Source organism: Hemiscyllium ocellatum, chromosome 19 (assembly GCF_020745735.1).
Source record: "Hemiscyllium ocellatum isolate sHemOce1 chromosome 19, sHemOce1.pat.X.cur, whole genome shotgun sequence".
In the NCBI taxonomy this organism is placed as follows: domain Eukaryota; kingdom Metazoa; phylum Chordata; class Chondrichthyes; order Orectolobiformes; family Hemiscylliidae; genus Hemiscyllium; species Hemiscyllium ocellatum.
The window spans coordinates 35,504,181-35,529,166 of record NC_083419.1 but is presented as its reverse complement, the minus strand read 5'-3'; the positions used below and the strand labels follow the sequence as shown (position 1 = coordinate 35,529,166).

General features: G+C 39.9%; 1 protein-coding gene across 1 annotated transcript in view; it reads right to left on the bottom strand.

Moving 5' to 3' along the window:
• dock4 (dedicator of cytokinesis 4) overlaps positions 1 to 24,986 on the bottom strand; it is a 458,861-nt gene that overhangs the window by 17,473 nt on the left and 416,402 nt on the right. The window contains exons 45-48 of the mRNA XM_060839361.1: positions 11,856 to 11,977; positions 6,438 to 6,558; positions 2,019 to 2,100; positions 1,754 to 1,863 (exon numbers count right to left, since the gene is read on the bottom strand). Coding sequence (XP_060695344.1) covers positions 1,754 to 1,863; positions 2,019 to 2,100; positions 6,438 to 6,558; positions 11,856 to 11,977 — 435 coding nt within the window. The remainder of the gene's footprint in view (positions 1 to 1,753; positions 1,864 to 2,018; positions 2,101 to 6,437; positions 6,559 to 11,855; positions 11,978 to 24,986) is intronic.

The following is a 24,986-nucleotide window of genomic DNA, read 5'->3' as shown; positions in this document are numbered from 1 at the left end:
TCAGGATATGGGGAAATAATACACAATCAGCATTTTAATCTCCCCATGGTTATAAATAAGTGAGGAAAATGCAAAATCAAGTTGAAAAACAGATTACCATCCTCACTATATATTATCTTGTGACTTGTGTGTGGAAATGAAAAAAACAAATCTAAAGCAGCAGTTTTCTCTTAATTTCATTTGATGATCTTGTTAACTAGTGTTGATTTTGATCTATTCAGGATTGACAGATAATAATCTTCACTTTCATCCTGTATGTAAGCCTCTATTCTTTTATTCTGTGTACAAGGCACAGGTTAAGTCCTTCATCAAAATAGTTTCAGTTAACTGATTGAATTCCACCTTTTCATGTTGTCAAGAGTGTAGAAGTCATTGAAGCAGATCCTAAGGTCAGCAGCACTGGAACCTTTCATCTTTCCAGTCTGGGTTCCAGTTTGAATCCATCAACAAGCAGAGTCAGGAGGATTAGTGACACAGTGTAACTAAAGACACTGACTCATGTTTTTGTGCAGTTTATAATGTCCCTGTCACTGACAGCATTACACAACCTCCTTTTATAATGGTCGCTCCTCCCTGACCCCCTTGCCAAGCCTCACAGTCACTTGCTCATTTCCCTCCTCCACAACGTTCACTCCAAAAATGCTAACACCTCCCAGACACCCCAAAATGCTCACTGTATCTACCCACCTTTGAAAATGCATTCTTCCTCCCTCACTGTCTCTCAACAATGCTCTCCTTTAAACAATGCTCAATGCCTCCTGGCTCACCCCCATCCTTTCCTTCCTGAACAATGCGGCAAACCATTCCCCCCACCCCCTCACCGCCTCGATAAAGCTGACTCTTCTGACATCAGTTGGATAGGTGCCAGGGAATTCTGGAATGGTGAGCCGATCAAGTGCAGCAATTAAACACTGTTTAGAGGCTGGGAGAACAAATTAGGAAGAGGGCAGATGGCAATGCTTGGGAGGGAGTTGGGCAATTAGAGGAGAGGGGTGTGGGGCTTACTCACAATGACACAGCTTGTAAACTGTCAGGGATGTGTGGATTGTGAGCAGAATTAGGGGATGTTATATTGAGCTGTGATTGTAGTGGAAGCTAAGTGCACTGAGCTGTGGGAGGGGGAAGTAGTGGTGTGATATGTGTCAACGTTGCTGTTGTACTGGAATGCTTTGACACTCCAGCTGATTTACTTCAAGCTGCAATCATCAGCAGCTGCAAGAAAAAGGTCAAAGTGAATCTGTCGAACAAAATTGAGAAAGTAAAGGGCAGACAGTCTGGATGGGTTCTGGCAATCACATCCCAATAGACAATTGTGCAGTAAGCTGAGCAGGGAAAAGCTGGCAATGGGAAGTTTAAACTTTATGTACATGTAATGTGCATGTGCACACATCAGAACTTTCTCAGAGTCGAGAGGCATATCAGCAACTTAAGGTGGAGCCATTTTCCATTCCCACATCAGAAGATACAGGTCTTTGATTCCAAAGACCATTTAATCATCTATGTGCCAACTTCCCTTTGATTGGGTTTTGAATAAGACACGTATCCAACTTTTATTTTCCACCAAGCTAATCACAAAGCTTAAACTGCTTTTTCTCAGAAGAAATGGTTCATGCTATTTTAAATGCTTTGATAAAGCCCACATTTAGTATCTGAAAACAACAATTACAGGGCAGCTAGAGTTTTGTACGTGGCTTTTTGTATCTTTATTTGAGAGAGAGAATGACACTATGTGCTTTCTTTATCATATGCTTACCTGTGCAGGTTCCATAGATATTGGATAAATGGCACTACAAGGTCGTTCTCTGGGAGACAAGCATGTATTTTCTCTTGAATGTTTGTGTTTATCAGATAGCAGCGGGGAACCTAAAATATACAGTAAGGAAACAAATCATCTTTCTTTTAAGTTGTTTGGCCATAATAATTCTATTAACCCTGAAATAATTCAGAGCTGTAAATATTTTACATCTTCTAATAAATAGTTTAAATGTTACCATTTTAATTGGATTGAACAGACTTACCTCTGGCACTGGATGGAGCTGAACTAGTAACATTTGGAGATGCTGAATGAGTGGAGCTTAAGCTTGAGGTAGATGGACTTGCCTACAAATAATACACAATTTGATTATTAACAAAGCAACTTGACTTTTAAAGACCAGTAATTTAAAGACCACAATTTCACGATTCAAATTGTGAAGCGAATCCTGACCTAATTTTATTATAAAGTTTGTTATAGCATCATATCCTAGAGAATTCGGGGGGAAGGCAATGGCCTAATGGTATTATTGCTGGGTTCTTAATCCTGAGACTCAGATAATGTACTGGGGACTGATTTTGAATCCCATCGTGGCAGATGATGGAATTTGAATTCAATTAAGAAATATCTGGAATTAAGAGTCTAATGACGCCTAACAATCCATTAGTGATTGTCAGAAAACCCCAGCTGGTTCACTAATGTCTTTTGGGAAGGAAACTGCCATCCTTACACGGTCTAGCCTACGTGTGACTTCAGACCCACTGCAAGGTGGTTGACTCTTAACTGTCCTGTGGGCAATTAATGATGGGCAATAAGCTCTGGCCTAGCCAGCGATGCCCTCATCCCGTGAATGAATAACAAAATAGCCAGCCGTACAGGGGCAGGTGTATTTAACTAAATAAACGCTTACATTAGATTTAGTATTTTCCATCATTACTGCTGGACACTTAGAAATAACACACAACAGGTGTTCAGTGGTGCCAAGTGAAGTTCATTAATGTATATTATATATTTAATACTTATATTATAAGTAATATTATTAGTATATTGTTGGACCCATGATGTTGAAGATTTTCAAAAGCAATCAGAAACAGCTGGGTTGTGCATTTCTCACATTTCCTCTCAAAAACAACGAACTGTGAAGAAACACTGTGAATGGCTTTGCTGAAATTATTGGTAATTCACTGTAATCAAAGCAAGTTACCTGGTCAAGGTCAAGGAAGTTTAGCTAACTTAGCAACAAATCAATTATGTGTCAGCTAAAAGGATTTTAGTGTAGGTGAAGTTACTGGATTTTTGATACAGCTGCATGTAATTATTTTAATAAAACCTAAATGACTACATTCTATCATGTAAAGCAGCCAATCAAGTCTCAACAAATCAGCAAAAAGGAGAAAAGTAGATAATTGCAGTCTAGCTCCTAAAGATGTTAATTTAAACAAAAATATAAATACACTGGTGAATGATATCAGAGTTAGTCTGGCATTGCCAATGCTAGATAAATAAGAAGTTCAGGAACTGTTTGAACAAAGTCAGTGTAAATTAATGCAGTAGCTATGATTTTAAAATAATTTGTCTCCTGTGAAGACATATGTTAAGTGATTGTAACAAGGTCAACCAGGTGGACCTCAGAATATGAGTTCCCTGATTGGGGCTATTAACCTGGTTCAATTAGTGAGCCCGGGAGGACAGATAAAAAACAGCAGTGTCAGACATCTAGTTCACTCTGAGAACTGGCTCTGAGGGAGTTGGATCAGTGTCAAGGAATTTACACACGTAAATAAAGGGTGAATTGGTGATGGGCTAAGAGTTATTTCAATGTAGAGATATAGCTGCCTAAATAAGTGAAGCTCAACAATAGTCAAGAATCCAGATGAAATAGCTGGCTTGATTGGTTATCTGCTGCCTTAAAACATACATTCCCTCCATCATCCACACTGTGTAGCTGCACCCTATACCAGCTACTTTATGCACAATATAATGCATTACGGGACTTTCACAGCATTTTCCAAACCTGCCATCTCTACCAATGAGCATTCAACTTGCTCCAACAGCCCCTTCAAGTCACATTGCCTTGACCTGGAAATATTTAGGTTTCAGCCTCTCCTGTTTTTCATCTACTGTCCTCCCTTGGTGACAGCATCCCATTATCAGATCATCAGTTTTCACACATGCACTGATAACATTCAATTCTAGCTCATTACCAGCACATCCATCGCATGGTGGCTCAGTGGTTAGCACTGCTGCCTCACAGCACTAAGGTCCCAGGTTCAATTCCAGCCTCTGGGGACTGCTGTGTGGAGTTTGCAAGTTCTCCCCATGTCTGCGTGGGTTTCCTCCGGGTGCTCCGGTTTCCTCCCACAGTCACAAAGATGCGCAGGTCAGCTGAATTGGCCATAGTGTTAGGTGCATTAGTCAGAGGGAAATGGGTCTGGGTGGGTTACTCTTCGGAGGGTCGGTGTGGACTGGTTGGGCTGAACGGCCTCTTTCCACACGGTAAGGAATCTAAAAAAAAAATCCCTCCATTTGTCAGATTCCTTATCCAGCACTCGATACAGAATGGGTAGAATTACTCTTCAGTTAAACTTGGGAAGATTGAAGATATTGTTTTTCAATCCCTATCTAAAACTTACTTCTTTAATTGGAAATTACATTCCTTTCCCCTGGCCATCATCTAACTCAGACTATCCGCAACATTGATGTCACATTTTACCCAGAAACTAGCCACGAAAAACACAATGCACCACCACTAAGATCGCTTATTTCCATATCTGTAACTACGCTCAGCATCATCCATATCACAGCTCCTCTGCTACTCAAACCCCATTTGATCCAATCATTCTGTATGGTATTTATGCTCCACCACTGAGTAACATTACCCATGATGTCTTTTAGCACTTCAAAAAATTATAAGCTTAACATCACTTCTGAACCATTTCTTTTTCATAGCCCAAACTGGTCTAAAAAGAACTGCAGCCTTCCAACCGTGAGCATCAAGTAATCAGAAGGCACATGTCCTAGAAGGGTCTCAAATTACTCTAAGATCCAGTGCTGATCAAAGTATCCAAATTGCCTTTGTAAGAACGGACCCTCTGCAATTCCCTCAGTAAAAGGAGGGGAGAACTTAGGAATTGCCAACACCTAGTGAAATCTGACAGAGGTACAGACCACATATATCTACATTCTGTAAATTGGCATTTTAGCCCCTGCTAGGAGTTCAGACAGGCAAAAGTGACGACTGCAGGTGCTGGAAATCAGAGTCTAGATTAGAGTTGTGCTGGAAAAGCACAGCAGGTCAGGCAGCATCCGAGGAGCAGGAAAATCAACGTTTAGGGCAAAAGACCTTCATCAGGAATAAAGGCAGGGAGCCTCCGGTGTAGAGAGATCTCTCCACCCCGGAGGGTCCTTTCCTTTATTACTGACGAAGGGCTTTTGCCTGAAATGCTGACTTCCTTGCTCCTCGGAACAAGCACAACTGTAATCTAAACCCTGCTAGGAATTCAGGCAGGAATTCATAAAGTCTGGATTGTTACAGGGTCAATTGTTACATGCTGCTGAAATTACTGGTGCAGATGTCAACTATTAGTGAACAAAGCAAAGAACCTCTCCCAGCCCTTTACAGATTTTGAATGTAAATTAATCAATTGGAAAATACAGGTGATTTATTGGTGGTGGTAAACAGGTGAAAAACATACCATGGGTGATTTGATGATAGGAAATAAAAATGTTCATTTGTGTGTAAGAGCAGTACTTCCATGCAACCAAGGAAAGTTACCCCAAGGTCAGTGACAGCTACTTTACTGAACAGTTCAGTTTTGAGTCCTCCCACATGTCTCATAAATGGAAAAGAAGCTGCAACTGCACAGTTTTCCACTGATGGAGACAACCCCTATGCCGATCTCAATTTGTTTTCCAAACTGAAACAAATAAAGATACAGGGAATGACACAAATTATGTGCAAAAGGTATTTGCAGATGGACAGTGTTTTCAGGGTAAAATATTGTGGACTGTAGCAGTTCAAGAAGGCAGATCACCAACACATTTTCAAAGGTAATTAGGGATAGGCAATAAATGCCAGCCCAGCCCAGCCCAGCCAGCAATACCCATATCTCATGAGTGAATAAAACAACATAGTGTTAGGTAAGGGGTAAATGTAGGGGTATGGGTGGGTTGCGCTTCGGCGGCTCGGTGTGGACTTGTTGGGCCGAAGGGCCTGTTTCCACACTGTAAGTCTAATCTAATCTAACACTTGAGCCACTTTCTATCTTGCATCAGCAATATCTATTGTACAGAAATGTCTTATTTCTGAAAACTACTTATGTCAATGGACGCAACACAGCTACATACATTTAGCCAGTTCAAATATGGAGATGTTGAAACAAAACTGGAAACACTGACTAGAAGAGTATTGTCAGGGCTGGGGGTCAGTTAGCTCAGTTGGTCGGACAGCTGGCTTGCAACGCAAAAGGGAACCAACAGCCTGGGTTCACTTCCTGCTCCAGTTGGGTGACCACGAAGGACATTTTTCTTTTAATCTCACCTCTCACCTGAAGTATGGTGACCCTCAGATTCAATTACCACTAGTCATCTCTTGAATGAGAGTGCAGCCCTATGGCCTGGGAGGACTATGATGACTTTACCTTTATTATCATAGTGATTTCCATTTGGAGAAGACGTGATATACCTGCATTTGAAAAACTTCATCAGAACTTTCAGACTGCCCAGTGATGTTGCTAACTTCAGCTGATGCTTGTGACGATAATGAAGAAGAAGAATACCTGTTGAATGCTGGGTAACTTAATGGACTGCAAAAAACAGCAAAGCACACACCAGGATTAACAAATTGACATTGTTTATTTTGCAGCATGAGTAAATGATGTGCTGCATTGAAAGAAATTTAAACTATTGAGCAACTTATTTAAAAGTCCAATATTTTACTATTTTCCTTATCGACTTTGGCGGTTTAAAGAGCAGGAGGTACTCATAGCAAAATAGTACAGAAATAAGCCACTCTCTTCCCAATGCTTCATACAACAGGCTGGTTGTTCATTGAGAGTTCGTTTGATAAATATAAAGACAACCAGTTATTTGCAGCTTTAAAGTGTGGATTCTTGAAGTTCACATCTCAGTCTCAACTGACGTACGTGAGCTCTCAAGAACTGTGCAGGAGCTAGATTTGCTGTTGTCTGCTGAGTTGTCTGTCAACAAAGTATAAGGAAAGGGTATAAAAAACAAAGAATTGTGGATACTGAGAAATCAGAAAAAAAACAGAAATTGCTGGAAAACTCAGCAGGTCTGGCAGCATCTGTGGAGAGAAAGCAGAATTAATGTTTTTGGTCCAATGACCCTTCATTGTTATGAAATGTTAACTCTGCTTTCTCTTTAATGCAAGGGATGTTTTGAAGGGTTATGAGGGGATCGCTGTCACCTTCAAACTGAAGTGAATTTCTTGACACGTCAACCAAAAAGCAGCTGCAGGAAATCCCAAACTGGAATGTTTCCAGTTAAGACCTGAGAGTTGTAGTGCAGGAATTGGAAAAGAGAAGAGAATAGGATGTCAGAATGTGAAAGTATTGAGAGATTAATGATCATAGACATGAGCCTACATTGAACCCATTCAGCATTGATTTAAGTTAGAAATATAAATCTGCCTTTGCAAGGACCACACATGTTTTCTTATTACTACTTCGGAAAAAAAATTTGGATTATGAGTTCTTGTATTTCAAGTCTTTTTTTAAAGTAGATCTGTGAGGTCTCTTAGAATCAGAATGAGAGTCCATGTAGCACAGAAACAGACCAGCGTTCCTAAACTGAACTAGTCTAATTTGCCTGTATGGGGCCCATATGGCACGAAACCTTTCCTATCCATGTACCTGTCCCAATGCCTTTTAAATGTTGTAATTGTACTCGCATCTATCACTTCCTTTGGCAGCTCGTGCCATACACATACCACCCTCTGTGTGAAAAAGTTGCCCCTCAGGTCTCTTATATCTTTCCCCTCTCACCATAAACCAATGCCCTCTAGTTTTGGACTCCCATACCCTAGGGAAAATACCTTGGCTAAAGACCTTATCTATGCCTCTCATGATTTTATCAATCTTTATAAGGTCACCCGTCAACCTGTTACGTTCCAAGGAAAAGAGCTCCTCCCCTGCCATCTGTCCAGTGTCTTCTCATAACTCAAACCCTCCAGTCTTGGTAGCACCCTTAGAAATCTTCTTTGCACCCTTTCTAGTTTAATAATATCCTTCCTACAGCTAGGTGACCAGAATTACATGCAGTACTCCAAATGTGGACTCACCAAGGTCTTGTACAGCAGTAACATGAGTTACAGATGCTTTACAAGAGTCAGCAGCTAAGAACAAGCAGCTCCAAAGCAATAAATAGTTTGTGTGTTGCTAACAATCAATCCCCTGCGCTCCTCAAGAAAATTTGTCAGCCATCTTCAATGAAATACTCTACCAACCTCTCAAATCTACTTGCTTGAAGACTAGGTGAGCCTCTGAACCATCTGATATTACATTGAATCAGAGCTGCAAAGGAGTGCCATGACAATATGGCTCACCAGAACAGAGACATAGGATTTGTCTTCAAAATGGTTGAGGGCCCCAATACTTAGAAATTCCTAATGGAGGCACAGAAAATTGTCTTCTAAGAGCCAGCTCTCTGTGTTGTGATTATGATGAGGTCAGCCAGTGGACCTCATACAATGAGTTCCCTGATTGGGCTTGTTCACCTGGTCCTATCAGGGAGCCCTGGCTGACAGATAAACCAGGACTGTCACCTACAAACACACAATATGGGTGCTGAGGAAAAATAAGCACTGCTGCAGTTAGGCAGTAGTGGGGGGGGGGGGGGGGGGGGGGGGGGGGGGGTAAAGAAAAGAAGGGCAGAATGCTGTCCTTCTTGAAGCTGGACATGAGCCATGTGTAATTGCAATTGCGGTTGGATAAGGATTCTCCCAGATGTATGCTAAAACTACTATCTATCAGGGTTTGTACCAATGTACAAAACTGCCATTTAGGGTATCATCAGCCTGTACCACTTTTTAGCAGGTGACAGAGAACATCCTACAAGGTCTACCTAGGTCACCATTTATAGATGTGCTCATAACAGGGGAGATCAATTTTGAGGACTTGGGGAGCTTGGTCATAGTCCTTACATGTTTCTCCAAGGCGGGCATATGCCTTAGAAGGGAAAATGTGATCCAGGCACCCTTAGTGACCTCATGTGACTACTGGCAGCATCATGAAAGAATTCATAATGGTTTTAAATCTTCTGGACAGACTCCCAATCTGGACAGTCACAGCTGATGGTGATGAAGGAAATTAAAGGACCACCACAATAAGAATTGAAACCTTTTTGGACCTGGAGATATCAGATCAGAGTTGAGGATTGTATGATATTATGCGGTGCAAGAGTGATTGTCCCGAGCAATGTCACAACCAGATACTGGCTGAACTCCATCAGGATCATCCCGGGATTTCCAAAATGCATATGTTGGTGAGAAGTTGGTGGCCAGGATTGGACACTGACATAGCTGCATTGGTGAGCCAGTACCCAGAGTGCCAACAAGGACAAAACCCAACACCACCAGCTCCCCACATTTGTGGGAATGGCTGGGTAAGCCCAGGACTTGGTTACATGTTGATTATGCACGTCCTTTCATGGGCTCAATGTTCTTAGTCATTGTAGTTGCCCATTCATACTGTTTGTACATGCGTAGAGTTCATTCGTCAAACATGGTGGGGGGTCGCTATGGAAATACTGCATGCATCCTTTGCAATACATGGACTTCTGGAAGTGTTGGTTACAGATAACAGGCCATTGTTTACCAGAAGGGAACTTGATTATTTCCTACAGTTGAAGAATATTTGACATAAACACAGTTCCTCCCATCCATCATCCAATGGACTGGCAGAAAGAGCCAAGCTTTGAAGGCAAGTCTAAAGAAATAGCCTACAGTTTCACTAGATACAAAACTGTCTCAGTTCCTGTTTGATTATAGGATCACCCCTCATGCAACTACAGGGATAGCTCCAGCAGAGTTGCTAAAGGGCTCATAGCAGGTTGATTCGGATCTTCCTGGACCGCAGGGGGAGGAGGTGAAATGGCACCAGGAACATCAATGCCAGACACAACACTCCACTATGCGAGAGAGAAAGTTTACTCGATGGGATGAAGTTTGGTATAGGAACCACAGGAATGACCCTGCATGGATAAGAGGCATGGATGACACAAGGACAGGTCCAAGAATAATGTATAATGTTTGGGTCGGTGTGACCGTTCTGAACAAGCATGTGGACCATATGAAAGGTGCAAACTTCAAAATTTGCCCAGCTCCTTGACAGCTATTCCGGAACCCGTGGATTCTCCCTCTCTGTCAAACATTGAAGAGACCTTGTAATCTGAGGTGGACATGGCAGATGGAGAAGAGGATGGATTTCTTCCGAGATGCTCCGGGCAAAAGAGGTGAGCTACTGTGCATTACACACACCCTGAATCAGAGACAGAGTTGGAGGAATCTGTTCCAATGCTAAAACACCCCAGCAGGAGCTTCAAAAAAAAAAGCAATAGCCTCAGAGGGAAAAGGATGTAGTGATTGTAACAATGTCAGCCAGGTGGACCTCACAGAATATGTGTCCCCTGATTGGGCTGTTAAACGGACTAGAGAGGCCTGGCTGACAGATAAGGAGGGTCAGACATCCTGTTGAATCTGAGAGCTGGCTCTGAGGGAGCTGGATCAGTGTCAAAGACTCTCCGTATGTAAATAAAGGGTGACTTGGTGATGGGATACCGGCCTCTGTGGGGTTATTTCACTCTGGTCGAGATTCTTTTATTGTATAATTAAAAGTCTTTTGATTTAAGTCTAATTTTTTTTTAACCTTGTGCCAATCTGAATGAAATGTGGCCACTGGAAAATACGAAAAATAAATCATCATACTTTGTGTATTGAAATAACTTTGAGCTTTGCTGGGGTGTTCAAATGGAATGTGTCTGCTTGATTGATGATATCATGACCATAATGGGAATATCCCAACTGTCTGCTCTCCTCTCAGTGCTGAGACTAACTCCCAGTTACAACCAATCCAAATCCTGTTGCTGGGCAGTTACTTTCTTTATCCAAAGAAACTAATGCCAGCCTGTCCCACAAAAGTATCAAAATCACTTTTCAGCTAAGTTATATGCTTATGGTTACACAAAAATATTGTGGATCTGGTCAAGAAAAAGAAGGAGGCATATGTCAGGTAGAGACAGCCTGGATCAAGTGAATCCCTTGAGGAGTATAGAGGATGTAGGCGTACACTGTAGGGAGGGAATTCAGGAGGGCCATTAGTGGACATGAAATAGCTTGGGCAGATAAGTTTAATGAGAATCCAAACAGATTCTACAAGTATATTCAGGCAAAAGAATAGCTAGAGAGAAAATAGGACCCCTAAAAGACGTATGGAATCACAGGAGATCCTAAATGAACACTTCACGTCAGTACCTATTGTGGAGAAAACCACTCAGATGTCACAGCTGAGCTGTATAGATTGATAAGGTTCTTTCACATGAATTTGAATGGTTGTAGAAGGGCTGAATCAAAATATTAGCATTATGGGATTACGGTATTTAAATGAACCATATGGATTTAACTCGAGTACTACTTTGTTCCTGTGGGTGGAGAGAAATAAAATTGTTGCTTGGATTTTGTTTTTCTGTAGGAAGGTTGTATTTTTGCAACTCCTCGAGCAATGTTTTCCTCTCCCGTCTCAACTGAACTATACAGTTAACATGGTATTATTACTATAGCCAAAAGTGCCCAACAAGAAATATGGCTTTCAGATTACATAAACATGTGAAATTATTTCAACAATGAAGAGCTGTGTGATTAAGAAAACATCACTAGAATTAAATTATGCTCTATCAGGAAAAATAACTGTATGAAATTAAATAGTAATGCTCTTTCAGCTGCCTGATCCCATGGGTACTTAGGGAGATGTGTACAACACAACATTTTTTACTTTCGTGCTCTCCGTATAAAAATAAAAAAGAATCAGAAATCTTATCTGCAAAAAACATTCACTTGTAAAATCAATCATTTTGGAGATCATCTTACCTGCGTCTGTTGACAAGTCTGGCTCCATCTGGACTTACAGCACCCAACGTTGGATTCCTGCAGGTACGTGGGCTCCCGTTGGTTAAGTGTATTGGACTCACACGAGCATATCCTGGAAAATCCTGTAAACAGATGTAAGATATAGCTTAATTGTCAAAATATGCAGTTGCAATAACAGCACATTGCTGTTTACAATTTGTATTCCCGTGCAAAACATTATGTAAATAGACCTGAATTTGAGGCTGCAAATGGAAATTTCAGCAGATTAAATTTAAATCAGTGCCACAACCATATCTATGGACCATCCTGCAAGCTGAAATCAAGAATTACTTAATGGTGTTTTTTGAAACCATCCAAGCTTAATTTAATTTCTCAAAATAAATACTCAAGAATATGTCCATAAGCAATAATAAAAATAAGGTTTCAATCTGACATTAACTCCCATTGTTTGACAGTGTTTTTGGGCATGATGTGGAAGTGCCGGTGTTGGACTGGGGTGGATAATGTTAAAAACCATGCAACACCTGGTTATAGTCCAACAGGTTTATTTGGGAGTACTAGCTTTCAGAGCGCTGTTCCTTCATCAGGGAAGTAGTGGGGCGGGATCATTCTGTGTCGTATGTTTTAGTTTTTTGGGCACAGTTGCACCATCAGTACTAACATCATCAAAACTTTGGTCGTGGCTTAAACCAAAAGATTACCAAATCAAAATTGAAATGGGATTGAATGTCTGAATCAACAATAAAGAAAGCAATTATTACATATTTATCACTGATGCTCAGTTTGTATTGTGTCAGAGCCACTCAGATCCTGCCTTTATCCAGTCACGGACAAAAGAACTAAACTCCAGTGGTGAAGTGAGAGTGACTTTTCTTCACAGTATTTGACCAAGTGTGGCATCAAGGAGCCCTGGCAACATTGGAGTCAATAGAAATTCATTAGTCTATGTTACACCCAGCAAAAAGGAAGATGGTCGTGATTGTTGGAGATCAATCATCTCATTCTGAGGGCATCTTTGCAGGGACTCCGCAGAATAGTGACCTCGGATCAGCCATTGTCAGGGGCTTCAACGACCATTCCTCTACTGTGAGTACTTACGTGGAACGCCCTGCCTGCAACAGTACTAGACTTGCCGACTTTAAGGGCATTTAAATGGTCATTGGATAAACAAATGGATGATAATGGAATAGTGTAAGTTAGATGGGGTTCAGATTGGTTTCACAGGTACTGTGCTGTAATGTTCTATGTTCTATTACGGTGGAGAAAACCATTTTGAGATCTCCCATACCCTGAGGAGTATAGATTCATAAGGTCAGAAGTTATTGCACAATGTTCCACACCATTCATTGCTTCTCAGATATTGAAGAGGCTGGTGTCTATATGCTGTGAGGCCACCAATTTGGGCTGCTCAGTAACAATTAACATTCAGATGATAGAAGTGCCAGGCAAATTCCAACCAACTCCCCTTAACATTCAATGGTATTATAGTTGCCAATTTCTCTACCAATATCCTGGGGTTATACTGACTAGTAACTGAACTGGACTAACCACATAAATACTGTGGCTACAAAAGTAACTCAGAGGCTAGGAATTATGCAGCAAGAAAAGCTTACCCCCTCCCTCCCCAATGCCTGTAAACCTTCTACAAAGAACATGCCAGGATTGTGATGGAATACTTTCCACTTGTTTGAGTGGAAAGTGCAGTTTCAACAACACTCGTGAAGTTCAACACCATCTAGGACAAAGGTGTCTGCTTGGACTGTGTAAGTATCCACCATTTTGAACATTCACTCCCTTCATCACTGACACACAGTGCAGCAGCGTGAACCATAGGGAAGATGCTGTGCAGCAACTCAATAATTCCTTGGGCAGCAACTCCCAATCACGACAACCTAGAATGATGTGGTGCGCAGATACATGTGAAGATTTGCTTCAAGCTACACACAACCTGACTTGGAACTAGATCATTATTCTGTCACTGCTAAGGGATCAAAATCCTCAAACTCCATTCTCAACAGCGCTATAGATGTGTTTTAAACCCAACCAATGACTGTAGCACTTCAAGGCAGCAGCTCACCACCATGTTCTCAAGAGCAAGTTCGGATGGGCAATAAACGCTGACTCGGTCAGCAAGGTCCACATCCCTTGAATGAATAAAAAATTTCACAGTAACATGATTAAAATGTATCCACTGACATATCCTTTAAAAACCTAAGAAATCAGCACAGGAGTTGGTCATCCTACCCTTCAAGCCATCACCACCATTCAAGGAGATCAAACACCCTTTCCTACACCATCTTTGTATCCTTTGATATTTTTAATAGATAGAAATCTATTAATCCAAGTACTAAATGTACTTGGTGAGAGTCTCCACAGTGCTCGAGGTGAAGAGAATTTGAAAGATACATTATTCTACTTTTCTCTAAATAGAGTCATAGAGAAGTACAGCAGGGAAACAGACCCTTCGGTCTAACCCATTCATGCCGACCAGATACCCCATCCCAATCTAATCGCACTTGACAGCACCCAGAACATATCCCTCCAAACCATTCCTATTCATGTACCCATCCAAATGCCTCTAAAATGTTGCAATTGTATCTGTCTCCACCACTTCCTCTGGCAGCTCATTCCATACATGTACCACTCTTTGCGTGAAAATGTTGCCCCTTAGGTCTCTTTCAAATCTTTCCCCTCTCATCCTAAACCTATGCCCTCTAGTTCTGGACTCCCCGACTCCAGGGAAAAGACTTTGTCTATTTATTCTATCCATGCCCCTCATAATTTTGTATACCTCTATAAGGTCACCCGTCAGCCTCTGAGGCTCCAGGGAAAACAGTCCCAGTCTGTTCAGCCTCTCCCTATAGCTCAATTCCTCCAAACCTGGCAACATCCTTGTAAATCTTTTCTGAACCCTTTCACATCTTTCCGATAGGAAGGAGACCAGAATTGCACGCAATATTCCAACAGTGGCCTAACCAATGTCCTGTACAGCCGCAACATGACCTCCCAACTCCTGTAATCAACACTCTGACCAATAAAGGAAACCATACCAAAAGCCTTCTTTACTATCCCATTGTTTTGTTCTTTATTCCAAGGTAGTATCCCCTTGTTTCTAAGGCCTGTCAGCCACAGGAAACATTTTTCCTGCATCTACCCTGTCAATCCCTATTAAAATTTTGTACAATTGAATGAGATCACCTCCTATTCTTCTCAACCCCAGAAAATATAAGTCCAGTCAATGTAACATTTACTCATACAACAATCCCTCCATCACAGGATATAACTTGGTGAACCTTTGTTGGCAAGTATATCTTTGTATGGATAAGGTCAGAAGTCACACACATGTTCACCCCACTCCAACACCAGCACCTCCACTTTGTGTGGATAAGGATATCAAAAGTGCACACTCTGGGTATGATATCACCAAATAATAATCTTTACTTATATATCAAATCATCTCATTATCCTTTTTGATTGTTTGCTGTACCTGCATGTTAACTTTCAGTGGCTCATGAATACAAATATCCAAGTCCTTTTAAAAGCTAACACCTTTGTAAATTCATTTACTAGTCGATAGACATCATTGGCTTTTCTGGTATTTAATGCTTATCTCAAGATAACCAGAGGGCATTAAGAGTTAATCATGTTGCTTCGGAACTGGAATTACGTGTAGGTCAAACTGAGTAAGGACAGCAATTTATTTTCCTTTTGAAGGACATTACACCATAATGGTTTTCATGGCAATTGGCAGTGATTAGATGATTGCCATCAGGAGAGCTTTTTATTCCAGATTTTCATTGAATTCAAATGTCACCATCTGCTATGGTACAATATGAAGCCATGTGCCTGGATAACTAGCCTGGGGTTCTGGATTACTAGACCAGTGACATTGCCACATCACAACACCTCCTTCTCAGCCTCTCAACATTTAAGAAATACTCTTTATTTCTGTTTTCCAGCCAAAGTTGCGTATTTCTCCACACTTTATTCCATCTGCCAAATTTGCCCACTCACTTCAGCTCTCCAAAAGCTCTTTGCATAACCCTCAAAACTCCCACTCCTCTCTTGTTTTGTGCCATCTGAAAACTGACAATATTACATTTAATCCTCACAAATCTTCAGTATAGATTGTAAGTAGCTGAAGCTCATGCACTGACACTTACCATACCCCGCTTCTCATGAATCAGCTTTCAACCAGCACACCACTATATTCCCTCCACAATTTCACGCGTTATTTTTTATTTATTAACCTTTTGGGTTGGACCTTATCAAAAGATTTCTGAAAGTTGAAACGCACCATACCCACTTCTTCTCTTCTCATCAAAAAACTACAAGTTTTTTTGACATGATTCTCCTTTCATAAATCAATGACGACTTGGCCCAATCCTACCATTATTTTCTAATTTGGAGATGCCTGTGTTGGGTTAGGGTGGACAAACTTAAAAATCCCACAACACCAGGCTATAGCTCAAATGGTTTATTTGCAAGCACTAGCGTTCAAAGCACTGCTTCTTCATCAGGTGGTTATGGAGCAGAATCATAATTCACAGGCTTTATAGCAACAGGATTGCAGTGACATGGAATGTAATATCAAACAAATTTGGCTCAAGTCTTGTTTTAGAATGACCATGTTAGTTTCAGTTCCTTCATATGTGAATCCCAGAAGTTTTTAAAAATTACATTCTCAAGATAGCTTTTAACAATAGGTACCTCAGATAACATTGAAGGTGTGAAGTGTAAGTCTTATCTTGCTCAAAAACTGCATAAATTCATCTCAGATTGTATAAATCCCACTTTGGAAATAGAATCAGTTTGACCTAACATTGGGACTTCAGTGATGACACATATTGTTAAAGGCTATCTTGAGAATGCAACTTTGAAAAAGTTCTAGGATTTACATATGAAGGAACCAAACCTAACATGATTGCTCTAAAAGATGAAAGATTTAAGTTAAATTTGTTTAATATTACATTCCATGTCACTGCAATCCTGTTGCTATAAAGTCTGTGCTGTAGGATTCTGCTCCACAACCACCCGATAGAGAAGCTGTGCTCCAAAAGCTAGTGCTTCCAAATAAATCTGTTGGACAATAACCTGGTGTTGTGTGATTATTTTCTAAGTGTCCTTTTATCACTTTATTATAAATTTTAACATTTTCCCTATGACTGAAGTTAGGCTAACAGGTCATCATTAGCCATGTTATCTCTCCCTCCTTTCTTAAATATGTTGTTATATATAGAATGTTTAAAGATGACTACCAAACACCTCTATAGCAATTTCTTTCAAAATTCTGACATAGAACATCTGGTCCAGAGGATTTATCAACTTTAAGTCCCTTCAAATTTTATAGTACTAGTTTTAAAACTAATATTAATATTTTGCAGTGCTTTGTTTACACTAGTCCCTAGCTTCTCCATTATCTGTAGGAGACTGATAATTTCCTCTGTGAAAATAGAGGCCAAGTATTCATTTCATTTCTCTGCCATTTCATTTCTTTCATTTTCAAATTCTCCTGACTCAATTTATAATGGATCTAGCTTACATACCCATAAAAACGTTACAGCCTGTGTTTATGTTTCCTGCTCATTTACTACCATTTCTATTTTCTCTTGGTTTTTCTTTTCAGAAGTTAAAATGAGTGAAAGTAAAACCTAATAATGAAGATAACAGACCATACATATGATTCAAGCCTGTTCTACCATTTGATAAGATCATGACTTAACTGTCACTACTCCATTCTCTGGACAGCCTTCCCACCTAGACTGACCATAGAATCCTTACAGGGTAGAAGCAGCCCATTCAGTTCACACTGACCCTCCGAAGAGCATCCCAACTCATCCCTCTAACCCTTTGTTTCCATTGGCTAACCCCACCTTGCCTGCACACCCCTGGATGTTCTGGGTAATTTAGCATGGTCAATCCACCTAACCTACATGTCTTTGGAGGAAAACATAGCACCTGGAGGAAACTCATGCAGACACAGGGAGAATGTGCAAACTCCACACAGACACTGGAGGTTGGAATTGAACCCAGGTCCCGAGAGCTGTAAGGCAACAGTGCTAACCACTGAGCCACCATGCCACCCAGATTTTCAAAATTCAGAACTGGGACTCATTGAAAAGCCAATGGAAGGCAGGTTCTGACTGACATGTTGGATGACCGATGGCATAAGTCTGAGGGAGAGCCCAATCAAGGTATAAGGTCATGTGATGACATCTGCTGGAATATGTTTAGCCACGGTTGGCAACCCCAAAGAAAACACTCAATTATTGAAGCCAGGCATCAGAGAAAAAGTACGCCATGCATATGATAAGTAATAATTTGGAGATGCCGGTTTGGACTGGAGTGTACAAAGTTAAAAATCACACAACACCAGGTTATAGTCGAATAGGTTTAATTGGAAGCACACTAGCTTTCGGAGCGCCGCTCCTTCATCAGGTGGTAGTGATGAAAGAGCGGTGCTCCGAAAGCTAGTGTGCTTCCAATTAAACCTGTTGGACTATAACCTGGTGTTGTGTGATTTTTAACTATGATAAGTAAAGTTGGGTGCCTCAGCTTTTATTTCAAACTGATCAAATACCTAATAAACAAAAACAGAAATTATTGGAAAAGCTCAGCAGATCTGGCAGCATCTGCGGAGAGAAATCAGAGTTAATGTTTCATGTCCAGTGACCCTTCCTCATAACTTCCTCAGGACCCAAAACTGATTCCTGAGATGGCAGGATTGATTTATGTGGAAAGGTGACTGGGCTAGGAGAATATTTGCTGCGGATCAGGATAACAAGTGTAAATGTCATAGAAAACGATCAAGTTTAACAGGACAAGAGTGTGATTGCAGGAGAAGTAGGAAAGTAGGAGAAGTAGGAACTAGAGATCACAGTTTAGAGATATGGGATAAACTATTTAGAATTGATATGAAGAGAAATTTCTTCACCTAGAGAGTGATAAGCTTGTGTAATTTGTAATGAAAAAAAAAGCAGTTGAGGCCAGACCATTGTATGATTTTTAGGAGGAGTGGGATTAGGGCTAAAGGGATTAAAGGTTATGGAACTAAAAAAACAGTAACAGGCTATTGAGTTAGATGAGTGTGCGGTTTGATTTATTTATTGCTGACTCTTAAATATCAGGGTAGAAATGAAAACAGGAAACATTGGAAATACTCAGCAGGCCAGTCAGTATCTACAGAGAGAAAAAGAGTTAGCATTTCAAGTTGATGACCTCTCATTAGAATATTCTGCTTCTCAGTTCACACAGTATATCCAACAATATTGGTTTCAATTTCAGATTTCCAGGGACTGCCGTATTCTATTTTTCAATTTACGTTTAACATGCCAAGCTTCAGCCTTGGAAACAAAACAGAAACTTTTTTTCTAAGTCCAACTCTTTAAAACCTCTCTCTCTCTCTCTCTCTCTCTCTCTCTCTCTGAAGTCCATCTTCTATTAGAAAAGAGAAGACAGGAGGAGGCCATTCAATCTCTGTCATTGGGTATAACTTCAGAGCACTGGAAATCATTTCAATTAATAATTTTTGCACTGTTTCTAATGTCTTGATATGGAGTCCACAGTTATGCACAGTAGTCTGTACCGTACTGAGGTAGCATAAAAATTTAACACTACGATAAACATTCCAATTTTAACATGCTAAAAATGAATGCTGTTGCTTTGATTTATTTTTATTAAATGGCTTTATTGAACTGTGCTACTAGTATTAGTAGTTTGTTTATCTGTACTGTCCTTTTTCAGAAAGCTGATTGGTAAAGGATAGAACTGGAGGCAAACGTTACACACATTTATATTTATTTACATGACATTTTACAAACATTCACTTCCAAACCCAAAAACCACAATTTAAGTCAACCTATTTCTTACAGGCTCTTAAATGAATGCCCAGTTTAATATCCAGCGCCTGTCTGCTATTAAACACAATTGATATCGAGCTAACTTGGAGGGCTCTTGTGACGCAGTGGTAGTATCCCTATCTTTGGGTCAGGAGACCTGGATTCAAGTCCCATCTGTTCCAGAGGTATGTAATTGCATCTCTAAGCAGGTTGATTAGAAAATAGAATAAAAACAAACAGCTAACAGTACCTCTAGACCCTTCTCTTTGAGATTTAAAACCATATCATCAAAACAGTATACTGGACTATCCTTTTTCTTCTCAAAGCACACCACCTCACACTTATCTGTATTGGCATTCATGTGCCAATTACATGGCCATTCTGCAAGTTTATTACTGCTGTTTTGCTTTTTTCCCCCCCCCCCCCCCCCCAAAGTCCCTACAAGCCTCAGTTTGGTGATAACCTCAAATTTGAAAACTGAATTTCCAATTCAAGTCTAAATCATTTGTACAATTGGTGAATAACAGTGACCCCAGCACTATTTGTTTTGGAACACAACTTTTCACTTTTTGCCTGTTTGTGAACCTAATATAATTTGGAACTTTGCTCTCATCATAAGGGTTGGAATTCAAGGGAAAGAAAACCATGCTTCAGTTGTGCATAGCTTTACAAAGATCCCATCTAAAGTTGTGCTCAGTTTTGATTGCTGCACATTAAAGAGGATACGCTTGCCTTTATTGACTTAGCAGAATGAAATCAGTGCTAAAAGATTAATATTTGATGGACAGTTTCCATAAATTTTAATTTTATTCTGAGAAATTAGAAAGTTGAAGGTTGATACAATTTAGCTGTTTAAAATGATAAAATGATAAATTTGATGGGACAGATACAGGGAAACAATTTCCTTTAGTGAAGGAATTCATAAGAGTGGGGCACAATCTTAAAATTAGAGACCAGTTATTCAGGAATCAAATTAGAGCATTCTTTTTATACAAAGTGCAGTTAAATTCTGGAATTCTTTCCTCAAAATGGCTATGGATGCAAGTCACTTATTTTCAAATATAACTCCCATTAACAAAGTTCTCAGTTAAGGATATCAAGTGATACAGATCAAAAGGCAAGCAAATGTAATTGAGACACAGATCACCCAAGATGTAACAGATTAGAAAAACAGATTCAAACATATGAATGATCTACTCCTGCCCATTTCTACTGATAGACTTCAGTAATCTTCAAGAATGCTTCATGCTCACAACAAAGCATAGTTGACAAATTGGACTGTACGCAAAATCTGGGCATCCTCTGGACGCACCAAAATTGTGGTATAACAGAAGATGAGATTAGCTGTCCAGGATATTGTGGAGGACGTGGCACACATTTGACACGCAAGCAGGATGAGGGAGAGTTTGTAACAGCAGGAGCGATGTGTAATTTTAATGTACAACACCAGGTGGAGTGCTTTAGCTTCTCCTCGCTCCACACTCTCAGGCAATCATAACACTTGACCTGGCACCAGTGGTTCAATTTGACAAATTTGGCTGAAACCTTTATGAGGTCCTGGTTTATAATGGACCATATAACTATTCAGACGGACAATGTAACTCACATGAGATGCAGCCCAGTTCCAACAATACATAAAAGCTTGTGTGCCACACAAAATATTGCTCGACGTATTTTTTGCTTGAGAAACTGGCACCAAGCAATCTAATTCTAGAGCCATGCATGCTGGAGAAACTGATACCCACACATTCAACTCATCATGTCAAATTATCCATGTAACACACCGACAGACATGTATCTCAGATGAAAACAGCAGGATGGCAAAACACACTTTTTAAAACTCCCTTTCACCAAAGAGCAATAAGTCAGACGTCACAAACAATGGCAGCAGCTCTGACCACCAGTGCTCTGCGTACCCAGAGCAATTACAGAACAGCTCATTCATCTGCATTAGTCATGAAACATCATTCCCAGACCAATGCACCAACAGTCCTGTGATTCTCATCACTGTCATTCTTACTATCACCATTGAATTGCATTCCTTCAGTCCAGTCTTATGGATCTCAACCTGACTTTATTAGAAAATTAACACCAATCACAAATCCAACAATTCTAATCCACCTGTTTAACTGAAAAATTAAGAATCTTCATTTTGTACACAAGTCTTGTCATTCTGATGCTCCGACAAGGCATTTTCTTCATGACTGCAGCATGGAAGATAGAAGAATGCTGAGCGGCACCATTTGTGTGGGTTCTCCAATCAACAGCCAAGACTGACAACTCCATGCTTTCATCCATGTATCCATAAGCATTCCCTGCAGTCTGTAATTGCAGTACAATTTCCCCTTAGACATCCCTGCCACTTGAAGTATACCTGATTTCAGGCAAACAGGCATTTTTGGTCAGTTTTTCAGGCCCATGAGTAGAATTTCTGAAAAAGTTAGATATACAGAAGAATAAAAACAGTAGATTGACTCATTTATAGACTTAGTTTGTTGGTCTCAGCAACAACATAAACTCGGTTTGGGACTTGGAACCCAATCTTCTTCAGCAAATCTGTTCCTTCTTCTTGTTTGAGAGGATGCCAAAACTGTGACTCTGGAAGTGTTTTCACCATATGGATTGCAGTAATCAAACACAGCACCATCATCTCAAGGGCAAGTAGGGATTAATAATAAATGCAGTCTTGCCAGTAATCACAAAACCCATTAATCAATAAAGGAAGTTGGAAAGTTAATTTGCAAGTGGTGATAGAGAAAAGACAATAGCCAAAACAGTCCTGTTGACCTTGCAAAGTCCACCTTACTAGCATTGAGGGGTTAAGGCCAAAAGTGGGAGAGCTGTCTTACAGACCAGCCAGGCAATAGTCAGCAGTGTGTGATAACTACAAGACGTACTACAGAAATTCACTCAGATTCTTAGACAGCACCTTCCAAATCCACAAGCACTCCCATCAACAAGGACAAGGGCAGCAGATACATAGGAATCTCGTTGCCTGCAAGGTCCCCTCCAAGCTACTCACCATCCTGGCATGGAATATATCCTTCATTGTCAGTGGGTCAAAATCCCGAAATTCCCTCCCTGAAGGCAATGTGGATCAACCTACAGCATGTGGACTGCAGTGACTCAAGGAGGCAGCTCCCCACCACCTTCTCAAGGGCAATTAGGGACAGCAATAAATGCTGGCCAGCCAGAAATGCCCACATCCTGAGTGAATAAAAAATGGCAGGTTATGATGTCAAGTTGCTATCAAGTTGCTTGTCTTCTATGTTGAGATTCATAGAAAGATAAAGATGCTCTGGCCTTAAACTGGTGAAAGAAAGTTTGAGGAATCATTCCTGAGAAATGTATCTGAGAACAGAACCTTTTAATCATCTCAAAGTTGGTATTTCAGATGAGATTTGTGGAAAATTAATGCAGGACTTCCTACTTGACCAATCATGCAGTAAGTTGGCCCTCTTTTGTACATGATCAACATAAATCTTTCCAATATCCTGTGTATACAGAATTCTAAAGTATCTGATTTAGTCCTCAAATTTCATCATCCTACATCAGAGCCATGCCACACCATTTAAAAAACACAAGTCCAAATGTCAGATAACACAGCCTAATAAACCAAATTGTATTTTCGAATCAGTATTCACCTATAAATATCAATGGCGCAGTATTGTTAAATCCTAGTCCAATATGAAATATAATTAGTTTTGCTTAGAATCAGGAGCTTGTCATTGCTATCACTAAAGTTTTATAAGTTTCAGATGTTTAAAGATGGAGTGTCTTGTGAGGAAAAAAAATTAACTTCAATTGATTCCATATCAATCAACAGACTGTATTTCTAACAGGTATTTTGCTTTATTTGACATTCAGAACATCGTGAACTGGAAGACTTGAGGTATACCAAAAGCAATTTGCAAATTATAGACTTTCAAATGAAATATTCAGCCAGTAAAACATATTAAATCAGACAGTCAGGGTGCTAATTTTAAAGTGCTTTTTATCAATTGCCAAGCAACAAGGAAACCCCCAAACTATGGCCATTAACTGATGCTGTTGCTCGATTAAATATAACTCAATAATTATAACTTTCAATTAAAGTTTCAAATAGGTAAGTCTAGACTTGGAATCTGCTGTGAAATGAAGCAAGAACCTTGTTCTTCAGATCAATAATTAAAATATTGTTCCCCGAGTGTGTCAGGGTGGGAATTTTGACTAAAGTAGAAATGGACTGTAATTTGCAGACAAAGTGGAAAAATAAGTTATTCTTCACATTGGTCATTCTGAATTCCCACAGAGAAGACATAATTGGATCATGATGCTTTCCCAGAAAATGTTGGCAGCTTTAGTTTTAAAAAGGGTTAATTAAAATATCATTCCTGACTTTCCTTGCTCTTGCTGCTCACCATGGACATAACAATCTCGATATTTGGTTGCACTATGTGAACTGTTGTCAGTACGGACCTGATATACTGAATCTCAGCCAACTTTTGTGGCCACATTCTGCTCCTTTCTTTCTAAAATTGAGTAGCTTTGTGTCGATGAGACCATATTGATTTAATGTCAGCATTCATCTCATTTTACACAATTTCAAGATGAATTACAATTAATGTTAATCATGGTCACATGAAACAAGATAGGAAGAAACTTTCCTGAAGCCTAAAATACGTTTAAAGAAACAAGCTTATTCAGTTATGTTAGTTCTTTAAAAAATATTTTTTTTAATTGTTACCCTTTATTTTCTCATTTGCCATCCTTCTGACTTATATGGGGCTAGAAATTCTGAAAACCACATTATCCCATTCAAGACAGAATGTAAATGGTTATCATCAGGGATTCCTATCCATCTTGGCTTCCTGAAGGAATGCAGGCTTATCGGGCTGTGGAGCATATACACAATATCGACTCACTAAAAGTCCCCCTGAATTTCCTCAAGAGGTCGTGCCTCTCAATTCAACTACCTAAGGTTTGGCATTTACTTTCACACAACTTAGTCATCCTTCTCCTTTCGCTTTAACTTTGACTTAATATTCGAGCTTCCACTTATTTCAAGCTTTATTCATAAACTAGTGCCTTTAAAATATAATATGCAAGGAAGGAAAGACTGAGGCACACCATAAAGAGCACTTCATAATGAAAAATATATTCTGCTGGACTGCCACATTATATTGCAATTTGTATGCAAATTAATTTATATCACACTTCATTCCATATACATTTAGCTTACAGAAGATCATATGATCATAGAAGAAAATTTAGAGAGGTCAAGTGAAGCAGACAAAATAAGAGTAAACAAAAA